The sequence below is a fragment of the Sesamum indicum genome, linkage group LG12, assembly GCF_000512975.1.
Source record: "Sesamum indicum cultivar Zhongzhi No. 13 linkage group LG12, S_indicum_v1.0, whole genome shotgun sequence".
Classification (NCBI taxonomy): Eukaryota; Viridiplantae; Streptophyta; class Magnoliopsida; order Lamiales; family Pedaliaceae; genus Sesamum; species Sesamum indicum.
Window position 1 is genome coordinate 2409499 of NC_026156.1, and position 18907 is coordinate 2428405.

General features: G+C 36.2%; 1 protein-coding gene across 2 annotated transcripts; it reads left to right on the forward strand.

Moving 5' to 3' along the window:
• On the forward strand, positions 1687 to 18888 carry LOC105175184 (protein FORGETTER 1). Of its 2 annotated transcripts, XM_011097532.2 has the most exons (32): positions 1687 to 2288; positions 3535 to 3600; positions 3694 to 3867; positions 3944 to 4074; positions 4218 to 4294; positions 5004 to 5182; positions 5331 to 5408; positions 6947 to 7079; positions 7618 to 7678; positions 7759 to 7840; positions 9611 to 9739; positions 9833 to 9976; positions 10436 to 10535; positions 10618 to 10746; positions 11328 to 11395; positions 11517 to 11689; positions 11830 to 11923; positions 12008 to 12105; positions 12182 to 12317; positions 12423 to 12529; positions 13523 to 13618; positions 13718 to 13805; positions 13899 to 14019; positions 14307 to 14418; positions 14504 to 14627; positions 14700 to 14777; positions 14859 to 14977; positions 15635 to 15688; positions 15778 to 15880; positions 17155 to 17283; positions 17863 to 17974; positions 18521 to 18888. In XM_011097532.2, the coding sequence occupies exons 1-32, from the start codon at positions 1851 to 1853 to the stop codon at positions 18553 to 18555; spliced, it is 3768 nt and encodes a 1255-aa protein (XP_011095834.1). In that variant the 5' UTR covers positions 1687 to 1850; the 3' UTR covers positions 18556 to 18888. The 2 variants fall into 2 exon arrangements, with proteins under 2 accessions (XP_011095834.1, XP_011095835.1); XM_011097533.2 differs by lacking the exons at positions 14700 to 14777; positions 14859 to 14977; positions 15635 to 15688; ... (2 more) ...; positions 17863 to 17974; positions 18521 to 18888 and having other exon boundaries at positions 14307 to 14428.

Here is an 18907-nt window from a genome sequence, read left to right on the forward strand (position 1 = left end):
TTATTTATTTATAAAAAATTTAAATTGATTAGTCAGTATTAATTTTTTCATTATTATTATATTTTATAACAAATCATTCCATTCAACTCCAATTCTAAAAAAGTTCGTCCATTCTACCATACTTGATGGTTGTGTTTGCTACACTAGACGCGAACATCTCTGGTATAGATCATGCATGTGGTATTTATAATTGCGTTGCAAGTTTTATAATTTGGTGGGGTGTGTGTTTGTTGTGTGACTTGCATGTTAAAATTACTTTTTTATCCTTATAAATCAATTGAATACCCCGTACATTATTTTTGAAATCAAGTTACTATTCATTAATTTGACGATTCATACCATATTTTCTCTCACTATATTTAATCACTGGTGTATTGTTGTGTCGAGAGTAACGTTTCATCCATTAATCAAAATCACAACCACATTATTGGTGCCGTATGGGGGAACCGAATCCACGACCACATGGTATTAAAAATTTTAGAATATAATATAACGTATGTGTTTATCGTATGACTTACATATAAAAATTTATCTTTTAATTCTTATAAATAAATGAATACTACTATGATATACATGACTATTGAAATTTAAACTAGAAGTTCATGGGATAACAACTATTACCACGCGATGCTAATTAAATGGAAACTATTAACACTTGTTGCAATTCAATTGGCAAATGTTCCACTCCAGAGATTTTTGGCATACAGTTTAATATGTTTATGTCCAGAAATTATTCATATTGGTTCATGGATAGTAATGCAATGATGGAATTTTCTTGTAATTTTTCGTGTTTTACGTTTATGTATATGTTATCTGTGTTTGGTCTATTGAATTAAGTTAATAAAAAATACAAATAGAATATAAGTGATTGAGTAAAAAATGAGTAATTGATCATACGTGAATCAAGTGAGTAAAAAAGAAACACAATTGTCTTCACTAAAGAATAAATCTGTTATATCAACTAAAATGAAAAAAAAAAGAGAAATTTTCACAATGTTTAGTTTTGTGTTTTGTCCCATTTTAGAGATGGGCCAAAACACAAAACTTTGTTTGTTTTTGTGTTTTGCACACCTAGTGGGCAATTGTAATTTAATTTTTTTATTACTTTTTTTTCTTCTCTTATCATAAATATATATATTATATTTCACTAACAAACAAAATACTATATATACATACACATATATATTACTAAATATATATATTAAAAGGCATGATTTGACAATGAACAGTAACTCCTGTCTCTCAAATTCCAACATCAAACCTACACCACTTATTTTATATTATTTTATATTATATCCAAACACAAATCCAAACATACCATCTATCTCAAAACACATACTTACTTATCTTTATTTTTCTCTCTCTATCTCCAAAACACCAAAACAAAAACATCCAAAACATTAATCCAAACATAATGTTTCTGTTTACAAGACTACTAAGATGTAAATACGTATAATAATAATAATGAGTTTTTGTTGTTTGGACAGCCGGAGAAGAATGACTCAAGTGTTTGCTCAAAAGAAGAAAAGAGAGAGATGATGTTAAAACCCAAGGAAAAAGGAGGAGGAGAGAGTGACGAAATTGGACGACTCACGTGCGGAGCGCCTACGGCGGGGGGCTGGGTGCGGGGGGGCTGGGTGTGACTCCGCCCACACGCACACAAATCAAGTGAGCTGGGCGTCCAATTCCCCAAAAGTTAACCACTCCAAACCAAACCCTCTTCTCCTTCTTTCCCCTAAATTACAATTTCAAAATCAAATCAATTTTTCCTCGCAATTCACCACTCTCACTCTTCACTCACTCTGTCATTCCATCACCAAATCGGAATTTCGCCGTAGCTCTGTCCCCGGATGGGGCAGCCGTCTTTGCCGCCTCCACCGATTGCCCCCCCGCCACCGCTGCCGCTACCGCCACCGGCTCAAGTTGGCGCCGTCGCCACCGGGGGGTGCCAGGTGCGTTGCGCTGGTTGCAAGATGGTACTCACCGTGCTGCCTGGCTTGACCGAGTTCGTTTGCCCTACATGCCAGTTGCCCCAGATGCTACCACCTGAACTGATGCGGTCTACCCAGGCCCAGGCCCAACAGCAGAGGAGTGCTCCGGCCCATGGCATTGATCCGACTAAGATCCAGCTACCCTGTGCCAACTGCAAGGCTATACTCAATGTACCCCATGGATTGTCGCGCTTTAATTGCCCCCAGTGCCTCATTAGTCTCGCTGTTGATCTCTCCAAGATTGGGCAAGTTTTACCTTCAGTCCGTCTTCCCATGCCTCCTGAAGAAGTCAATGAGGTTTCATTCTGTCATGTCTCTCTTTTCTTCCCCCCGCCTTTTGCTTGTTTCTTGCTATATATTAAGTGTTGGTATACACATAGAGTTGAAATGCTGGTGGTCTACCGCCAGTTTTATCCTTTTGGAGCAGCAAGGTTTTTTATGATAGAAATACAAAATTTTGACCCTCAAGCAAGGAAATTCAAGGCCAGGTATGGGATGTAGTTTCGTAACATTGATTGATGTTTGACCTATTTAATGCTCCCAATGCATGAATGTTAAGTGTGAGTGAACTGTTTACCTGTGTCTGGACTGTTTTTGGCATTTCGGATGTGATTCTGATGGGTAGGTTATTTTCTGGACAAAAAGACAAAAATAATTCTTTCTCAATCAGTGGGTGGTGATCTGACATATTAATGTGTAATTTATTTAATTTAAATAATTTCCCAGGTCCCGAGTTGAGCTTATTCTGAATTCTCTCTGATAAATTTTTCTTTCATAAATAATATGTTATGGAAGTAATAAGTTTTGCAATATGCTGGCTCTTTTCATTTTAAGTTTGAACACTGTCTTTTGAGCATGGTATGCACAGTCTTACACTATTAGTGTCAAACCTTGTCTTCTACTCATTCCTTTTGTTAGATTATCATGGACATTGGGGTTATGTACACAGATTAGAACTTGCCTCTTACTATATCTTACCTTCATTTCCTTTGGATTGCCTGCGGAAGTTCAGTTAGTTGTTTCCAAACACGAAACTCAAAAGACAGTTTCTCAAACAAGCAAGCAAGGAGAGTTAGAGTTCATAGAGTTATTAGTTTCTGTCCAGTGTCCAGTACCAATCATTACCATTTAAAGGAAAAATCAATTTTGATCCTTTTACGTTCTAGTAAGAAGCTTCACTTATTCATATGGAAAACTGACATAATCAGGTCCACAGAATCTTGTAAGACAATCAATGGTACTAAATTAGGCTGTTAATTATCTTTATTAATTCACATGTTTTTACCTGTCTGACAGTCCAATTTCTGAATTATGGATTTATGATACTCTCTCTGATGGGTTTTAAATGGAATGTGATTGTACCATTTAGTATCCCCAAAATTTCTCAAAACTGGTTCTGTTGTGTGAATGACGGAACGTTATAATTTAAAATAATTTCGTGCAATGCTTCTTCACAGGCGTCTGCTACAGTATATGTTTCTCAATAAGAGTATATTTTTAAGAATTACAGTCAATTATCAATGTTTTTCCTTACTCATATCAGGTGGCCATTGAAGTGGAGCGGGAAGAAGATGAAGGTGGCTTGGTTGGAGAAACGTTTATGGATTATGTACATTTTCTTGTGCTATTCTTCTGAATTTTCTGGACTTTAGCAAATAAACGGACTAATTTTCTCATAGAAGTTTTTCCTTGTTTTGTGTAGCGGCCTTCTAAATTGTCCATTGGTCCACCCCATCCAGATCCCATTGTGGAGACATCTTCCTTGTCAGCTGTACAGCCTCCAGAACCTACTTATACTCTCAAGATTAAGGATGACTTAGAAAGTTCAAAGGCACTGTCGTGCTTGCAGATTGAAACATTGGTCTATGCTAGTCAGGTTGCTTTAAGTTTCTACGTGCAATATTTTTGTGGATTTCCAGCATCATTCATTATGAAATTGTTTTGCATGACAGAGGCATCTTCAGCACCTCCCAAATGGTGCCAGAGCTGGATTTTTTCTTGGAGATGGTGCTGGTGTGGGTAAAGGAAGGACAATTGCTGGGTTAATATGGGAGAATTGGCAGCATGGGCGCAGAAAAGCATTGTAAGTGTTTTATGAGATGTGCAGTTCTCATGTGTTTGCAGTTGCCAGAGCTCTCTTATTCACCCAGTATATTTGATCTGAGGCATTCAAGGGACTGAATTGATTTTTAGTTTTGTTACTATATCTCTAATTGTCTTATACAGGTGGATTTCTGTTGGTTCAGACTTGAAATTTGATGCTAGAAGAGACTTGGATGATGTTGGTGCTACATGCATTGAAGGTAGGGTCTGCTAATGCAAATAAGTTTTCCCAGTCTTCATTGGAAAACGAGTATTTATTTTTGTTTTCCTTATTGCAACCTTTTTTTTTTGTTGTATTTGGAGGAGAGAGAAGGTCATTTAAATGATCAGCACATGATTTTGAATTTCAAGTGTATAAAACCAGATCAGATTTTATGCCTGCGGGGGTGGGTGATTTCTCCATACTATGCTTGTATATGCTTCAAGCAGTTTGCACATGATGATAGCAGAGAGGGCTTGGGAGAGCAGTAGGATCCTTGAATAGTCGAGTTGTTTCTCATTTGACGGTGGTATATAGAGTAAACAAGTTAGCAGTTAAATGAGAATGGACTCTGAGTTTGGGATACGAAAGAAATATACCACATGTAGAGTAAGTGAAAATGCAATAGAAGAGTACACTCTTTTCCTAGTATTTTTCACCTATTTGATGGAAAAACTTACATCATTCTCATTTTGGAGAACAAAATAAGCGCTTCATTGTAGTGTAATTAATTGACCTCTGTCAACATATTGTGTTGTGTATGATGTTTGTTTCATTTTCTTGCATTTATGGCTTGCATACTTGATGTATCTATTATTGTTAATTGTAGTCTGATACATTAGTTAAACCCTTTACCTATTAACCCCAAGTTCTTTGATTCTCTGTTGATTGACAGTTCAGTTGTATTTTTTCATTATTTTCCTTTGTAGTGCATGCTCTTAACAAGCTTCCTTACTCTAAACTCGATTCGAAGTCTGTTGGTGTCAAGGAGGGAGTTGTTTTCTTAACATATAGCAGCCTCATTGCATCTTCTGAGAAAGGTCGTTCCCGTTTGCATCAGCTGGTGCAATGGTGTGGACAATTTGATGGACTCATTGTATTTGACGAGGTAGGTGATTTTGTGCAATAGACATATTTTTGACTTTTATTGCCTGCCCTTAACATGATGTCAGATGGTTGGCCTACTATTCATGTAAGGAAGACTTGAGATATTTTGTTTAATTGTTTTTTTTTTTAAATTTAATTGCTTATTTTAGTGTCACAAAGCAAAAAATCTGGTCCCTGAAGCTGGAGGGCAGCCAACAAAGACAGGAGAAGCCGTTCTTGACATTCAGGTGGTCCTCTTGTGCTTTTCCTGTACAATGTTTTTAACTTACATTCTCTAGTTATGCCGGTGGTTTACTTGATGTTGTTAATCTTCTTGTATTTGAATAATAGCAGCTCCTCCACTTGGATCCTTCCCTCTTCTCCTCTCCCCAAAACCCTTTAGTCTATACTATCTGTGGCTTTCAGTTGCACAACCTGTGGGATATAGTACTTTCTGGGATGGAGATATTGGCAACAACCTGTGGTATATCTACCATTTTTTGCTTTTCGTTGCTTCTATTGATTTCTCTACTACATCAGAGGTCCTCTTTTTTGGAATTTCCTTAGCAGAAAGTGGAAATTGTATAGCAGAGAATGACCAAAACATTGATGTATTAAGTTGGTGAAGATTTGCTTTTAGCATTTCACAGCTGTATATGGAATTTTAGTCTTTATAATTTCTGCTAGTATACCATCTTGATGAGTGGAAAGAGACAAGATGCTATACCATAGTCTTTGCGAGGGAGTCTATATGTCAACAGCTGGCTGTGGAGTTCTAATGTCAAATCTGGTTGATGACATTTAATTGATTGTGTCACTGAGTCTTGGTGATCTTAACTTCAGTTGGAACTGGAAAAGATCTTAAAACTGCGCCCTCTACTGGCAATTTTGACTGTTGCATTTTGCTTCTGTGGGAACACAAATGGAATGTAGTGCGAAAAGGAATGATAGGGAAATGCACTATTCGATCCTTGTTTCCTTTTGAAGCGTGGATAACGAGATCCATTAGGATGTCAAATATCAAGAAAATTGTAAGATCTGTGTGAAGGTGAGGTGGTCGTGGAATTGGGCCAAGTTGATTAGAAGCTTCTTCTTTATGAATGAAAAAGACAAGATTGTCCAGACCCCCCAATGATGTCTAGAAAATTTGCTGTATTAGCTTGGGATGTTATATGACCACGAAGTTTTACCATGTAAATATGTTTTCTACATCTCTCAATTTGAACAGAAGTGGAAATTTTTACATCAGCTGGTTTTTCTCTGCTCAGTGATCTTGTTGCATTACTCTTACTTCAGAAGTTTAAGAAATTGAGGTCAGAGTGATGATTTCCACTAATTGCGTGATTTGCATCATATAAATTTGATTAGTCAATGAACATCTTTTCCTTGAAATGAGTGAGTTGTTTGCATGACTCAAGTCTTTAAATTGTTGCTTGGAAGCTTTTGCTGGAAGAAAGTAGTAACAAAATCCTTCATGCCTATGCAGCATCCTGAATTTTCTCGCTTCTTTGCTACTAGACATTTTCTTTTGCTCCTCTTTCTTTGTTTGTTTTCTATGGTGCTGACTGTTTGTAGTTTACTAATGCTTAGCTTCTAGGATTCACATTTGTGCTCAGTGTCAGCCTTTGCTGCTAGATATACCTGTTAAGTTTGAACGCTAATATGGAATACTTTTTGCCAATTTCCCGTTCGCAGTGCCTATAGTTTGGCTGTAATACTTGTATAGGCATATGCTTTACATGACTTAAATGATGCTTTTTCTTGCTTTTGAATTCCTATAATGTAGGCCAGGCTTCCTCAGGCTCGCGTCATTTACTGTTCGGCAACTGGTGCTTCTGAACCACGCAATATGGGTTATATGGTTCGCCTTGGTCTTTGGGGAGCCGGAACATCTTTTCCTGACTTCCGTGAATTCTTAGGTGCATCTGGCAATCTGCTTTTTGTATATTTTACATTGTGTTCTCGTGGAATTTGAAATGCTCTTTCTAGACATGCAACTCTCTATCCTTTTTCATGCCAATTCTATCGGAGCAGAGATGCACGTTGTAAGTATGTGGGGTGAATATTATATTAGAGGTGAAGCAGTTGTTTAACGATGAAAACAATTAACACCAGAAGGGACCCATGGCATAAATGACATTTGACAACAACAATCTACAGCATGCTTTGTTCATTGGGAAACCTGCTTGTGGATTTCTCCAATTCTTTTTTCTATGTTATTCTGTGTGGGTCTGGGTCTACTCATGCATTTCTTTCTTATGCCACTCAAAATGCTATTTGGCCCCTCGGGGCATCTGATGGGGCATACATTTTGGTGTTCAGTACTATAATGACCCTTACAGCTGTAACGCCTACTTTTTAAACACGGCCTATCTTGTTTATGGTCTAGCCTGCTTCTTCTGTTTTGGCATAATGCTATAAGTGGTTAGCAACAATCCTAAGTCTGGATCTTTGCAGGTGCACTGGAGAAAGGGGGTGTTGGAGCTCTGGAACTTGTTGCTATGGATATGAAAGCAAGGTTCTTAATTAGACCATTTATGTGAAGAAAATGTGTTGAATTATTATAATATAAGTTGAAATAATACTCTTGACTTTTAGGGGGATGTATGTTTGTCGCACACTGAGCTACAAGGGTGCCGAGTTTGAAGATGTTGAAGTTCCACTAGAGGACAACATGATGGTATGGTGCATTTTTTGGTTTCGCTGCCAGGAAAATGAGGATTTCACCATTAAATGCTCTGGGATACATAGTGCCCGTTTGGTTGTGTTTTCATTTTCATTTTCAGTTTCCAACAATTGAAAATGTGTAGAAATGCTTTATTGGTTTTTGTGCGAAAACTGAGAATATATTTGGATTAGTTGTTTCCAAATATAGGTATATAGGTGCGATAATGTTGAATACACGTATATGTATTTTTGATGTGACAGAAAAGCAAGATACATGCTGACAAGAAAAGACAACTATGACAAGCCTATGTGACCTATATAAATTTGAAATTGAGAATTAAAATAGGAATGCATTCTCACTAAAAATGTCTTGAAAACAAACAAATTTCCACCTACCCAAACAGTGAAAAGTGAAAAAAATCCCATTGAAAACACAACCAAACAAGCTAATAGCATCTTTTTACCAACATTGCTACTTTTGATATAATTTATAACTAGTTGAACTTTGGGAGTGCTATGAAGTTCATGTTATATGCTCCTGTGATTTCTATGCGTCAAAGTTGCTACCATTGATATAAATATTAGCTAGTTGAATAGTGGGTTGAACTACGAAGGTGATCTTTCAGGCTCTTGTATTTTCCATTCGAATTCAATTTGGCCCTTTTTTAAACTTCACATGTTTTAGGGGATGCATTTCTTTTATTAATAAAGGGCCGATTTTATGTACTTCTCTGTAGTATGATCCAACACAGTGTGCCTTCCTGTACCTTTGGTTGTATCACTTTACTCCCTTAATAGTTTGATTATTGCATCTTTACCTCTTATAGCAGGTTTTAAAGTATGACAATTTAGTTTGATCAGTTTTATAAAATGAAATACTCATGGGAAATTTATGATACTTTTTGGTCAGACTTTTAACATCTGGAAGTTATTACAGTAAACATTTCAATTTAAAATATAACATTTAACAATAAAATAATTTTGGTAAACCGAAATTACCTCGATAAAAACTTTGAAGTCTGGCAGCCTATTCCCAAAAGATGTAGAAGGATAAATTATAATAGAAAATTTATTCAAAATATATATTCAACACTTGTATGCATTGATATGCTTAAAGTAAAACTTTTCAAAATCAAAGAACCGAATGGTTGGCATATTTTTTCTCAAAGGCAAGGTTATGAGATGACTTGTTTGCTACTTTTAGGGATTGATGTTGTTTAGGATGCTCTTAATTGATTCTTAAAAGTTTATTGTAAGAATGTCAATGTGTATCTTTTTGAGATATATTTGCTTCATGAGTACTTATTTTCTAGATTCTTGGGAATCGATTGCTGATTGTAAAATCCATCTAGATAGTTTTAGGTATGAAAATTAATTTCGCTATTTAGAGGGTCTTTTTCCTAAATTGAGAATTTATTGTAGTAATGTTGAGATACAGAAATTTCCCTAAAAACAATTCATGGTTTCATCATGAGGATCTAATTTTATGAAATTCGTTCAATTAAATTGGCAGACCCTAAAAACTGTTTCCTTAAGGCAGGGATGTCCTAAAGCATTTTCTAGAGTATGAGGTGGTAAAGTAATGCAATTCAGAGTATAATGGGTAAAGTGGGATTCAATCAGAGTACAAGAGGGTAAAGTAGATTACTCTTATATAAACATTGGTTGTTTATGAATTTGTCTATACTACTAGGTAATCCTAAACGGAATCATTTGTTTATTTTGAAGTCTGATAGTTCTTATTTGGCTATGTCTGTCTTACGAGTCTTTTTTTTGTTCTCAGGATATGTATGGGAAGGCAGCAGAATTTTGGGCAGAGTTAAGAGTGGAATTACTATCAGCTAGCATGTTTCTCGCCAATGAGAAGCCTAATCCAAGTCAACTCTGGAGACTGTACTGGGCAAATCATCAGGTCCGTCGTTAAACATTGTAGCTTGGGACTTTTTAGCATTCTTTCCCTATCTGACACTTCATTATGTTTTTGTTATTTATGTGCACTATCTAGCGCTTCTTTAGACACATGTGCATGTCAGCTAAAGTTCCTGCGGTGGTTAGACTTTCTAAACAAGCATTGGTGGAAGATAAGTGTGTGGTCATAGGCCTACAGAGCACTGGAGAGGCACGAACTGAGGAAGCCGTGACGAAATACGTGAGCCTGTTTGCTACTTTTCTCTTGGAGTTTCTGTCTGTGTATATCATTTGTCCAAAGTATTGCTTAAACTGGTATTATATTTTCTTATGGCATATTTCTGTGCATTGATTATTAAAATCTTATCTTGAGTCACGTATAGTAGTTTCTTTTGTTTCTGCCTGTGTTTTCTCATACATATAGCTCATGAATTTTAAGATCATATTATCTATTCTGAATTAGTTTTTGACTTTTCATTTTGTTTGATATCTGACTGTGCGCATCGCTTGTTCAAAATATTGCTTAAATTGCTTTTATATGTTCGTATGTCATATTTCTGTGTAATGATTATTAAAATATCATCTTGAGTCATGTATATTTTCTTTTATTTCTACTTGAGGTTTTCTCATACCTATAGCCCATGAAAGTTCATATAGTATATTCTTAATAACTTCTTTACTTTTCATTTCGTTGAGATAGGGTATAGAACTTGATGATTTTGTCTCTGGGCCTCGTGAATTATTGCTGAAATTTGTTGAGGAAAATTATCCCCTTCCAGATAAGCCTGAACCACCTCCTGGTATCTATTTATTTTATGAAGTAAAAATGTTTGTACCTTCTTTTGTGCAGCCTGAAATATTTACTTTGACTTTTATGCTTAGAGGACAGTGTGAAAGAGCTACAGAGAAAGAGGCACTCAGCTGCACCCGATGTTTCATTTGCGGGGAGAGTGAGGAAAGTTGCTAAGTGGGATGCTGAAAGTGAAGAAGAAAGCGAGTGGCAATCTGAAAGTAAGTAAAGATAGTTCTTGTGATTGCATTCAGTAATAGAGGCTGGCAATCAATTTTGCTTTCTTTCATGCTGTAGACAATTTTGACATAGCCCTTTCAAATACGACTGCATCCCGCAATCCCCATTTAATCAATGTGTTGTGTGCTCATCCATCCTCAAATTCTTTCCTCTTTACCAATAGCTCCTTCTTATGACATACACAATTTTATTTCAATTATATATTAAGGAATCATACCATGAGTCCTTTTATTTAAATGCAGTGCAGGTTCATGATAAATCCCTATTGTTTCCTCTGAATTATGAGGTTTTTGAATGAACGGATTGTAAAGGAAAGATCTGTTTGCTTTTCAGTAGTTACATGTATTAAATCTTTAACTTCCTGTACCTGGGAGTGTACAGCTTCCATATATTGGGCCCTCTCATCATCGACAAAACTGACTAATCTACTCATCAAATTATCCCTGTTAATGGAAAACATCCCATTTTTAAGTTTCACTTTTCAATATCTTTTCGCCTGTGCACTTGGGTTTTTACTTTAATGGCTTTCTTTTCATGGTTAATTGGCTTCCTGACAATGCAGCTGACACTGAACCTGAAACTGAATCTGATGATGAGTTTCAGATCTGCAACATTTGCAATTCTGAGGAGGTATTTTTTCTTGCATTTTCTCTTTTTATTGGGTATGACATGGAAGGTTTATATGGTTCTTTATCCTCATTATTTGTCTTTCTCAACGAATTTTATTTTTAACTCCTGTCCATAAATTTAGGAAAGGAAGAAGTTGCTTCAGTGTTCCTGCTGCAGCCAGCTTGTTCATCCTTCATGTCTGATTCCACCAGTTGTAGAAGTAATATCTGGGGATTGGTCTTGTCACTCCTGCAAGGAGAAGACGGAGGAATATCTCCGAGCTAGACAAGCCTATTATGAAGAACTGCTGAAGAGGTAACATTTGCGGTAAAACTTGTTATCTTTTGCATTCTTCCAATGCCATCTTTTTAGTATTTGAATTGTATTTTATTCAGCTTATATGATTTTGGTTAGCATTCTATTTTACCTAACTAGTGGACTTTGGACCTGATTAGATATGAAGCAGCCCTGGATCGTAAATTGAAAATCCTAGAAATAATACGTTCATTGGATCTTCCTAACAATCCATTGGATGATATTATTGATCAGGTATTATAATGATTAATACTGCACAAGAAGCAATTATTATTATATTCCATGCATATTCTTCTATTGATTCTGATTATGGTGCAGCTTGGAGGCCCTGATAAAGTAGCAGAGATAACAGGGAGACGAGGCATGCTTGTGAGGGCTTCTGGAGGAAAAGGTGTCACTTATCAGGCACGAAACACGTGAGTTTGGACATGCGTCTAGGTCCTTAGTTGTAGTTGCCTCTTTTGTTACTAATTCATGTTTTGTATGCTTTAGGAAGGATATCACCATGGAAATGGTGAATATGCATGAAAAGCAGCTGTTCATGGATGGCAAAAAGCTGGTAGCTATCATTTCTGAGGCTGGATCTGCTGGTGTTTCTTTGCAAGCAGATAGAAGAGCAGTCAATCAGGTAAATATTATTCTTTTATTTTGCCAGTTGACTCTGGACCATGCTTAATTCAGTATAGTCATGATTTCTGTGCATTTGAGTTGGATCCTTTTGTTCTCTGAACAGAAAAGAAGAGTTCATTTAACTCTAGAACTACCTTGGAGTGCAGACCGAGCAATTCAACAGTTTGGGAGAACTCACCGTTCAAATCAAGCGTCGGCACCTGAGTATAGGTGATTATGAGTTTCTGGTTGACTTGATCCAAACCTTTCTGACAATTGATACTGCTATATGTGCAATCATTGTCCTTTGAGGATCAAATGTGCATACAAATGCATCACAATTGTTGCATTTATTCTTTTTTCTATATTTGTACAGTAAAATAGTGTGCTGTGGAAAGTGGGTTCCTTAAATTTGCTCTTGAAGAAGCAAATCCTCACAATTAGTGCAACCTGTGTTTCGGCTTAGACTAAGAATCGTACGGATGAAGCTTTTTACCAAAGAACACAACGTTTCATAATCTTAAAAAATTATTCTCTTATGGCTGCAAGTTATGAAAGTGCCTCTTTAGATAAGATTAGGGTGCCGGTGATGTTGGAAATGCTCGAATACGTTGGAACATGCAATAGATTCATTATGAGTTTTGACATTAAGACTATATAACTATTGCCACATGAGAAGTAGTTATGGGGAAAATAGAGAAGTTATGATGTAAACTTTTGGGCTAAAGTTTGGAAGAATTTTCATAAGTTCCATCATGACTAGAACAAAGGAATTTCAGGACGAAAGTTGTTTGCCCAGAAAAAGGTTAGTGGGATGCTGGATGTGCACTATGTTGGAGGTAACCAAGCATAAAGGTAAAAATATTTGGCTATCTATTGGATATTAACTATGTCATCCAGGAATTGGTAATGTGAAGTATATCATATTCTGTTTTTGAGTATCTATAACAGGTAAAGTGCAATATAGAGTGTATTTATTACGCATAAATACATGTGTACATATATATATATGTATGTATGCATGCACAGGCACACACGTATATGATTGCCAAAGTAGCTTCTCTAGCTAAGATGCTGATTCTCTGGTAACCAAGTGAATAACTCTATAACAGGTATGTACTTATGCATGCACAGGAACACACATATATGATTGTGGAAGTAGCTTCTCTAGCTAAGATGCTGACTCTCTGATAACCAAGTGAATAACTCTATGATTCCTCACAGGCTGCTTTTCACAAATCTTGGTGGTGAACGCCGGTTTGCATCCATTGTTGCCAAGAGACTTGAATCTCTGGGAGCGTTAACCCAGGGAGACCGAAGGTAACTTCCAATCTTGTAAGAGCATTATTGATAAGCTCTTTCTCAGTAATTTTATTGCCTTACTCAGCTGTATTATGCTTAGAGCATTTTGTATTGCAGGGCTGGACCATCTCTCAGTGCTTATAATTATGATAGTGCCTATGGGAAGAGGGCCTTGATGATGTTGTACAGGGGACTCATGGAACAGGTGCTCATCTGCAAGATGTTCTTAATCATAATAAAACTTTCAAGCTCATACGCTTTATTAGAGTGCTTATGTGATAATTCTATTCAATTGTAGGAGCCTTTGCCAATTATTCCACCAGGGTGTTCACTTGAAAAACCTGACACAGTACAAGACTTCATTCTGAAGGGAAAAGCTGCCCTTGTGTCTGTGGGAATAATTAGAGATTCAGTTCTTGGTAACAGCTTGACTATCTTGTCATACTTATTGTTAAACTCTTCTTCTTCCTTGTCTCAATTTGTGTTGTGTCCCCTTCTATTATTTCTTCATCTTTTGTATAGATGCAGCGTGTAGAAGGTAGCTATTCAATGTGTAACTTTGATCTTGGTGTCATCTTTGCCAGTGTGATGCTCACACTCACTGCACAAATTCAGCTTCTTGTTGCACTTTAAACGGAATGCTGTGTCAGCACTGAACTAAAGCTTTTAGTTAGGTTTAATGACATTTCATTAATTATCTTTTTAGGTAATGGGAAGGAATCTGGAAAGATTTCTGGTCGTATAGTTGATTCGGACATGCATGATGTTGGGCGTTTCCTCAACCGCCTCTTAGGACTCCCACCTGAGATTCAGAATAGGTTTCTGAATGTACTAGTCAAGTTTTAGCTTTTTCCTTAATTCCAAAAGTTTATAAATTAACACTATATTCTGATGCTGTTGCAGGCTGTTTGAGTTATTTGTTGGCATCCTCGATCTTCTTATTCAGAATGCACGTGTTGAAGGGCATTTGGACTCTGGTATTGTTGACATGAAAGCTAATAGGATTGAGCTGCAGGGAACACCAAAGGTTAAATACTATGTGGTTTTGTGGATATAGTATCCTAATTCATAGAGAATTAATTACATTCACATTTGGCAGACTGTTCATGTTGACAGTATGTCTGGGGCGTCCACTGTGTTGTTTACTTTTACGTTGGATCGAGGAATGACATGGGAGGTATTTCATCTCTTTAGATATCTGCTTCTTGGTATCGATTGATCATAGTTACTCTTATGTAACATATTTCTTTTTGTGTAGTCTGCTTCCACATTGCTTGAGGAGAAGCAAAAGGATGAGTCTGGTTCAAGTAATAATGGATTCTATGAATCAAGAAGAGAATGGATGGGAAAGAGGCATTTTATATTAGCATTTGAAAAGTATGGATTAATATCACATGTTTAATTACCTTATGAGTACAAGCATTATAAAAGTCTGGCATGTGTTTACTCTCTGTTCATGGTTTTAAGTACAAGTAATCCACCTCGTACTCAGTTCAGAAGTCTATTACCCTGGCTACGCATGTTGTCCTTGCTAAAAACCTGATGGATTCTAGCCCTTTGACAATTTACATTGATTATTCATTTTAAGTAAAATTGTTATTCGTAGTACGGCACATGGGTGATGCTTATGTTTCCCAGTCCAATTTTAGGTGGTCGAAGGATATATTTCCAGAAGAAAAGCATCTACTTCCAATGGATGTATTCTCAGTTGCATTGTGCCAATTGTTAGCTTTATATGTCGCTTGTCGCTAGATATTAGACCGTTAATTTCTAGTAGCACAAAAGCGCTTGAGAATGTATCTTTACATTGATAAGCAATTTGAGCTAACTTCTGCAAACGCCTTTTTATAGTTATCATTTATTTCAGCTATTTTTTCAGTCCCGAAGGTTTTTTTTTACTGTTTTAACTTTGTTTCAGTTTTGTATTATGCCTAATATGTAAGATGAATCTGTGTATGGGTGTTATTATGCATTAAGTACAGATTACGCTATTTCATGTCCTGATATTGCTCTTTGGCTTTGTGGATCTTTCAGTTCTGCTTCCGGAATGTACAAAATATACCGTCCAAACCTCGGGGAGTCTATCAGGTCCCTACAAAATTATCATCAGGATTTGACATTATTGCTTTCTCTTTTACTTTCTCTGCAAGGGTTTCTGATGTTGCTTTCAATTCCAGGGAGATGCCTCTAGCGGAACTAAAGGATAAATACAGAAAGCTGTCTGCTTTAGAGAAGGCTCGTAGTGGCTGGGAAGATGAATATGAAGTTTCGTCCAAACAGGTAGATATTTCATTAGTTAAGTTATTTGCATTACTGAAAAAAGGTAAGTCATTTGACCAAATATGCCTGTTTGTATTTTACCTAAGTTGTGTTATAAAGTATAAACAGGTGTGGTATAATTTATGATTGATTACTGAAGAATATAGTAAAAGAATCCGATACATTTCAGAGGTTGCTTCCAGGATGCTTGGTTCTATATTTTGGGCTTTTTCTTTGGGGAAGAGTTTTCTTGGAAAAGGTTTTGTAAATTATTGGTTTGGAATTATTGTTTGAATTATCCAGGAAATGTTTTTAACTGGTAAGTGGTGTCACATCAAGTACCTTAGTGATTGGAAAATGTAATACATATATTTTAATTGATGTAATAATTTATATATGTATAAAAATATGAAAGAAAAATATATTTAAGGGGATGTATATATTTATGTATTTACCTAGTAATGATTATGAATCATTTTATAATATTTGCGACAATAGGAAAATGTTTAAAAACGTGGATACATGTAGAAATGTCTTGAAAATAGATCCCTCTCTAAAACCAGGAAAGTGAACCAACATAACTGTAGTTACCACAAACTGTGTTTGCCAGAGCGTTTTAGGGAAATTTCCCAGAACCGCTGACATACAGACCTTGCTCACAGATGCACACATCTATCTATTATGCATTAGTTCCACACACGCACACGCACACGCACACACACACACACACATCCCCATATATATATATGTAAATGTATGTCGATTAAAAAGATGTTATATACTACAAGTCTACAACTTATAACACATATATATCATCTGATCATTATTCATATATACATATATACCCGAATTGTTTAATCATTGATGTGACTTGACTGGCATATAATAATATAAATCAATCTCCTGAAGCCGAAAATACCTCCCAAATACATCAATATTCTCCTCTACCATCCCACGACCAATTTCTCCAAAGAAACTTCTAAAGAAAACATGTCTAAACCTACATTTTCTCGACTACAGGAGGCATAGTTTCTTTTCATGGCTAACACTTTATTGTACTTAAATGGTTTATTTTCGTTGACAGTTTCTCTTTATGAGAACATTTTCTTATTAATCTTATTAATGCAAATACTACTTCTGGGAAAAAAATCCTATGTGTTTCATGAATGGAAATGTACATCCAATCTGAATGGATCTGGCTTCATTTTAGAGATTTAGATATGGCTTTGTGGACTTTGTTATTCTGTTGTGGCAATTAATTAGCCGCATAGCTTACTCGAGATTTCACCTTGCAGTGCATGCATGGTCCCAACTGTAAGCTGGGCAACTTCTGCACTACAGGTAAAAGGCTACAGGAAGTGAATGTTTTAGGCGGCCTCATTCTTCCGGTTTGGGGAACTATTGAAAAAGCGCTTTCCAAGCAGGTAATGCAACTTTTGCTTTAGTTGATTTTTTGAATAATGAACTATTTCCAGGGAAGCTATCATAATGTTTGGATTCGTTTTCTGAGTGTTTTGTTGTGTTTTGGTTGAGATAGAAAGAGAAAAACAAAGATAATAAGTGTGTTAGAGATAGTATGTATGTTTGGATTTGTTTTTGAAGATAATTTAAAATAAGTATTGTATGTTTAATGTTGTGTTTTGGGAGACAAAAATTATTATTCATTGTCAAATCATAGTCAAATCATGCCTTTTTATATATATTTATGTATATGTATGTATTTATGATAAAATAGTTTAAAACACGGTGTTTTCGAATGATGACAAACATTGGGTATGTTTTGACTCGTTACGGAGATAACTTGAAAATGAAAACAAACTTAGTGTATAGTTCCTCATGTGGAAATCTAACTGATGAAGCAATGGAATTTTTGCCCGTAACCAAAAGCATAAAGCTAAAGACATATGTTTGGTTGTTCTTATATGCCTGCCATCTTTTCTTTAACATGTGGATCTTTTAGCATTTCTCTCCGTAATTGATAGAAACATTGATATCTTTTACAGGCTCGCCAAAGCCATAAAAGGATCAGAGTTGTGCGAATAGAAACCACCTTGGACAATCAACGAATTGTTGGATTGCTCATCCCAAATGCAGCCGTGGAATCGGTGCTTCAAGGTTTACTCCTCTTGCTATATTTCTTTTTCTCTTATAGGTTCTGTTGTTACATCTGTAGTACGGAGCATATTCTACTTCGGGTTTATCATATTGCAGTGCTTTTTCTTTATGGGCATTTACGAGTTTAAGCTTGTTGCTTTCTTCTTGTTTGGGGTGGGAGTGGGAGGTAGGTGGGCATATGTGTTGCCACTCTATAATTTAACACATTACTGTTTTCTCATTTACTTTCCTATTACATTTCGCAGCTCTGCAGTAATATGGACTTCCGAATGTGGAAATCATATCTGTAAAATTTACATGTTATGTAGTTAAATTTGAATATGATGGGGGAAATAAGCTGCATCTTTTTTGAAAATCCCTAATAATGGAACGGTCTATGTGAAATCCAAGATAAAATGTGTTTTTTTTTTCTTTTCCCTCTATAGCAAAAGCTGCTGCCAGAATGTAATAGTTTTTGGTGTACTATTAGTTCCTGGTTTAGACAAAAATAATATAAACTGAATGTCAGTACTCAAAAGGTTAACCTTAAGAATGGTGTTCTGGCAGATCTGGCCTGGGTTCAGGACATTGATGATGAGTGAGAGCCAGAGGTAAAATGTACTTTTGCCATTTCTCCGAGAAGGGGTCTTAATCAACTTATGATTTATGCTGGGAGGTGCTACAGAGTTGCACTTTTTGACTTGCTTTGGGCGAGGCCAGCCATGAGCCGGCAGTGAAAGAAATGTAATTTTTGAGTTTTGTGGTCAAACAACGTCAATGCATATAGCAGCATTGTCCATATTCCATTATTTAGGGCCCATTCCTCGGCATATGCATATTTGTTTTTTGTATATCATATGCATTATTATAGTAGGCAAGATAAGAAGATTGTAACATTCACTGTTCATCTCAGAGAATATATATTCAAATACAAAGCCCTTTTGCTCCTTACCG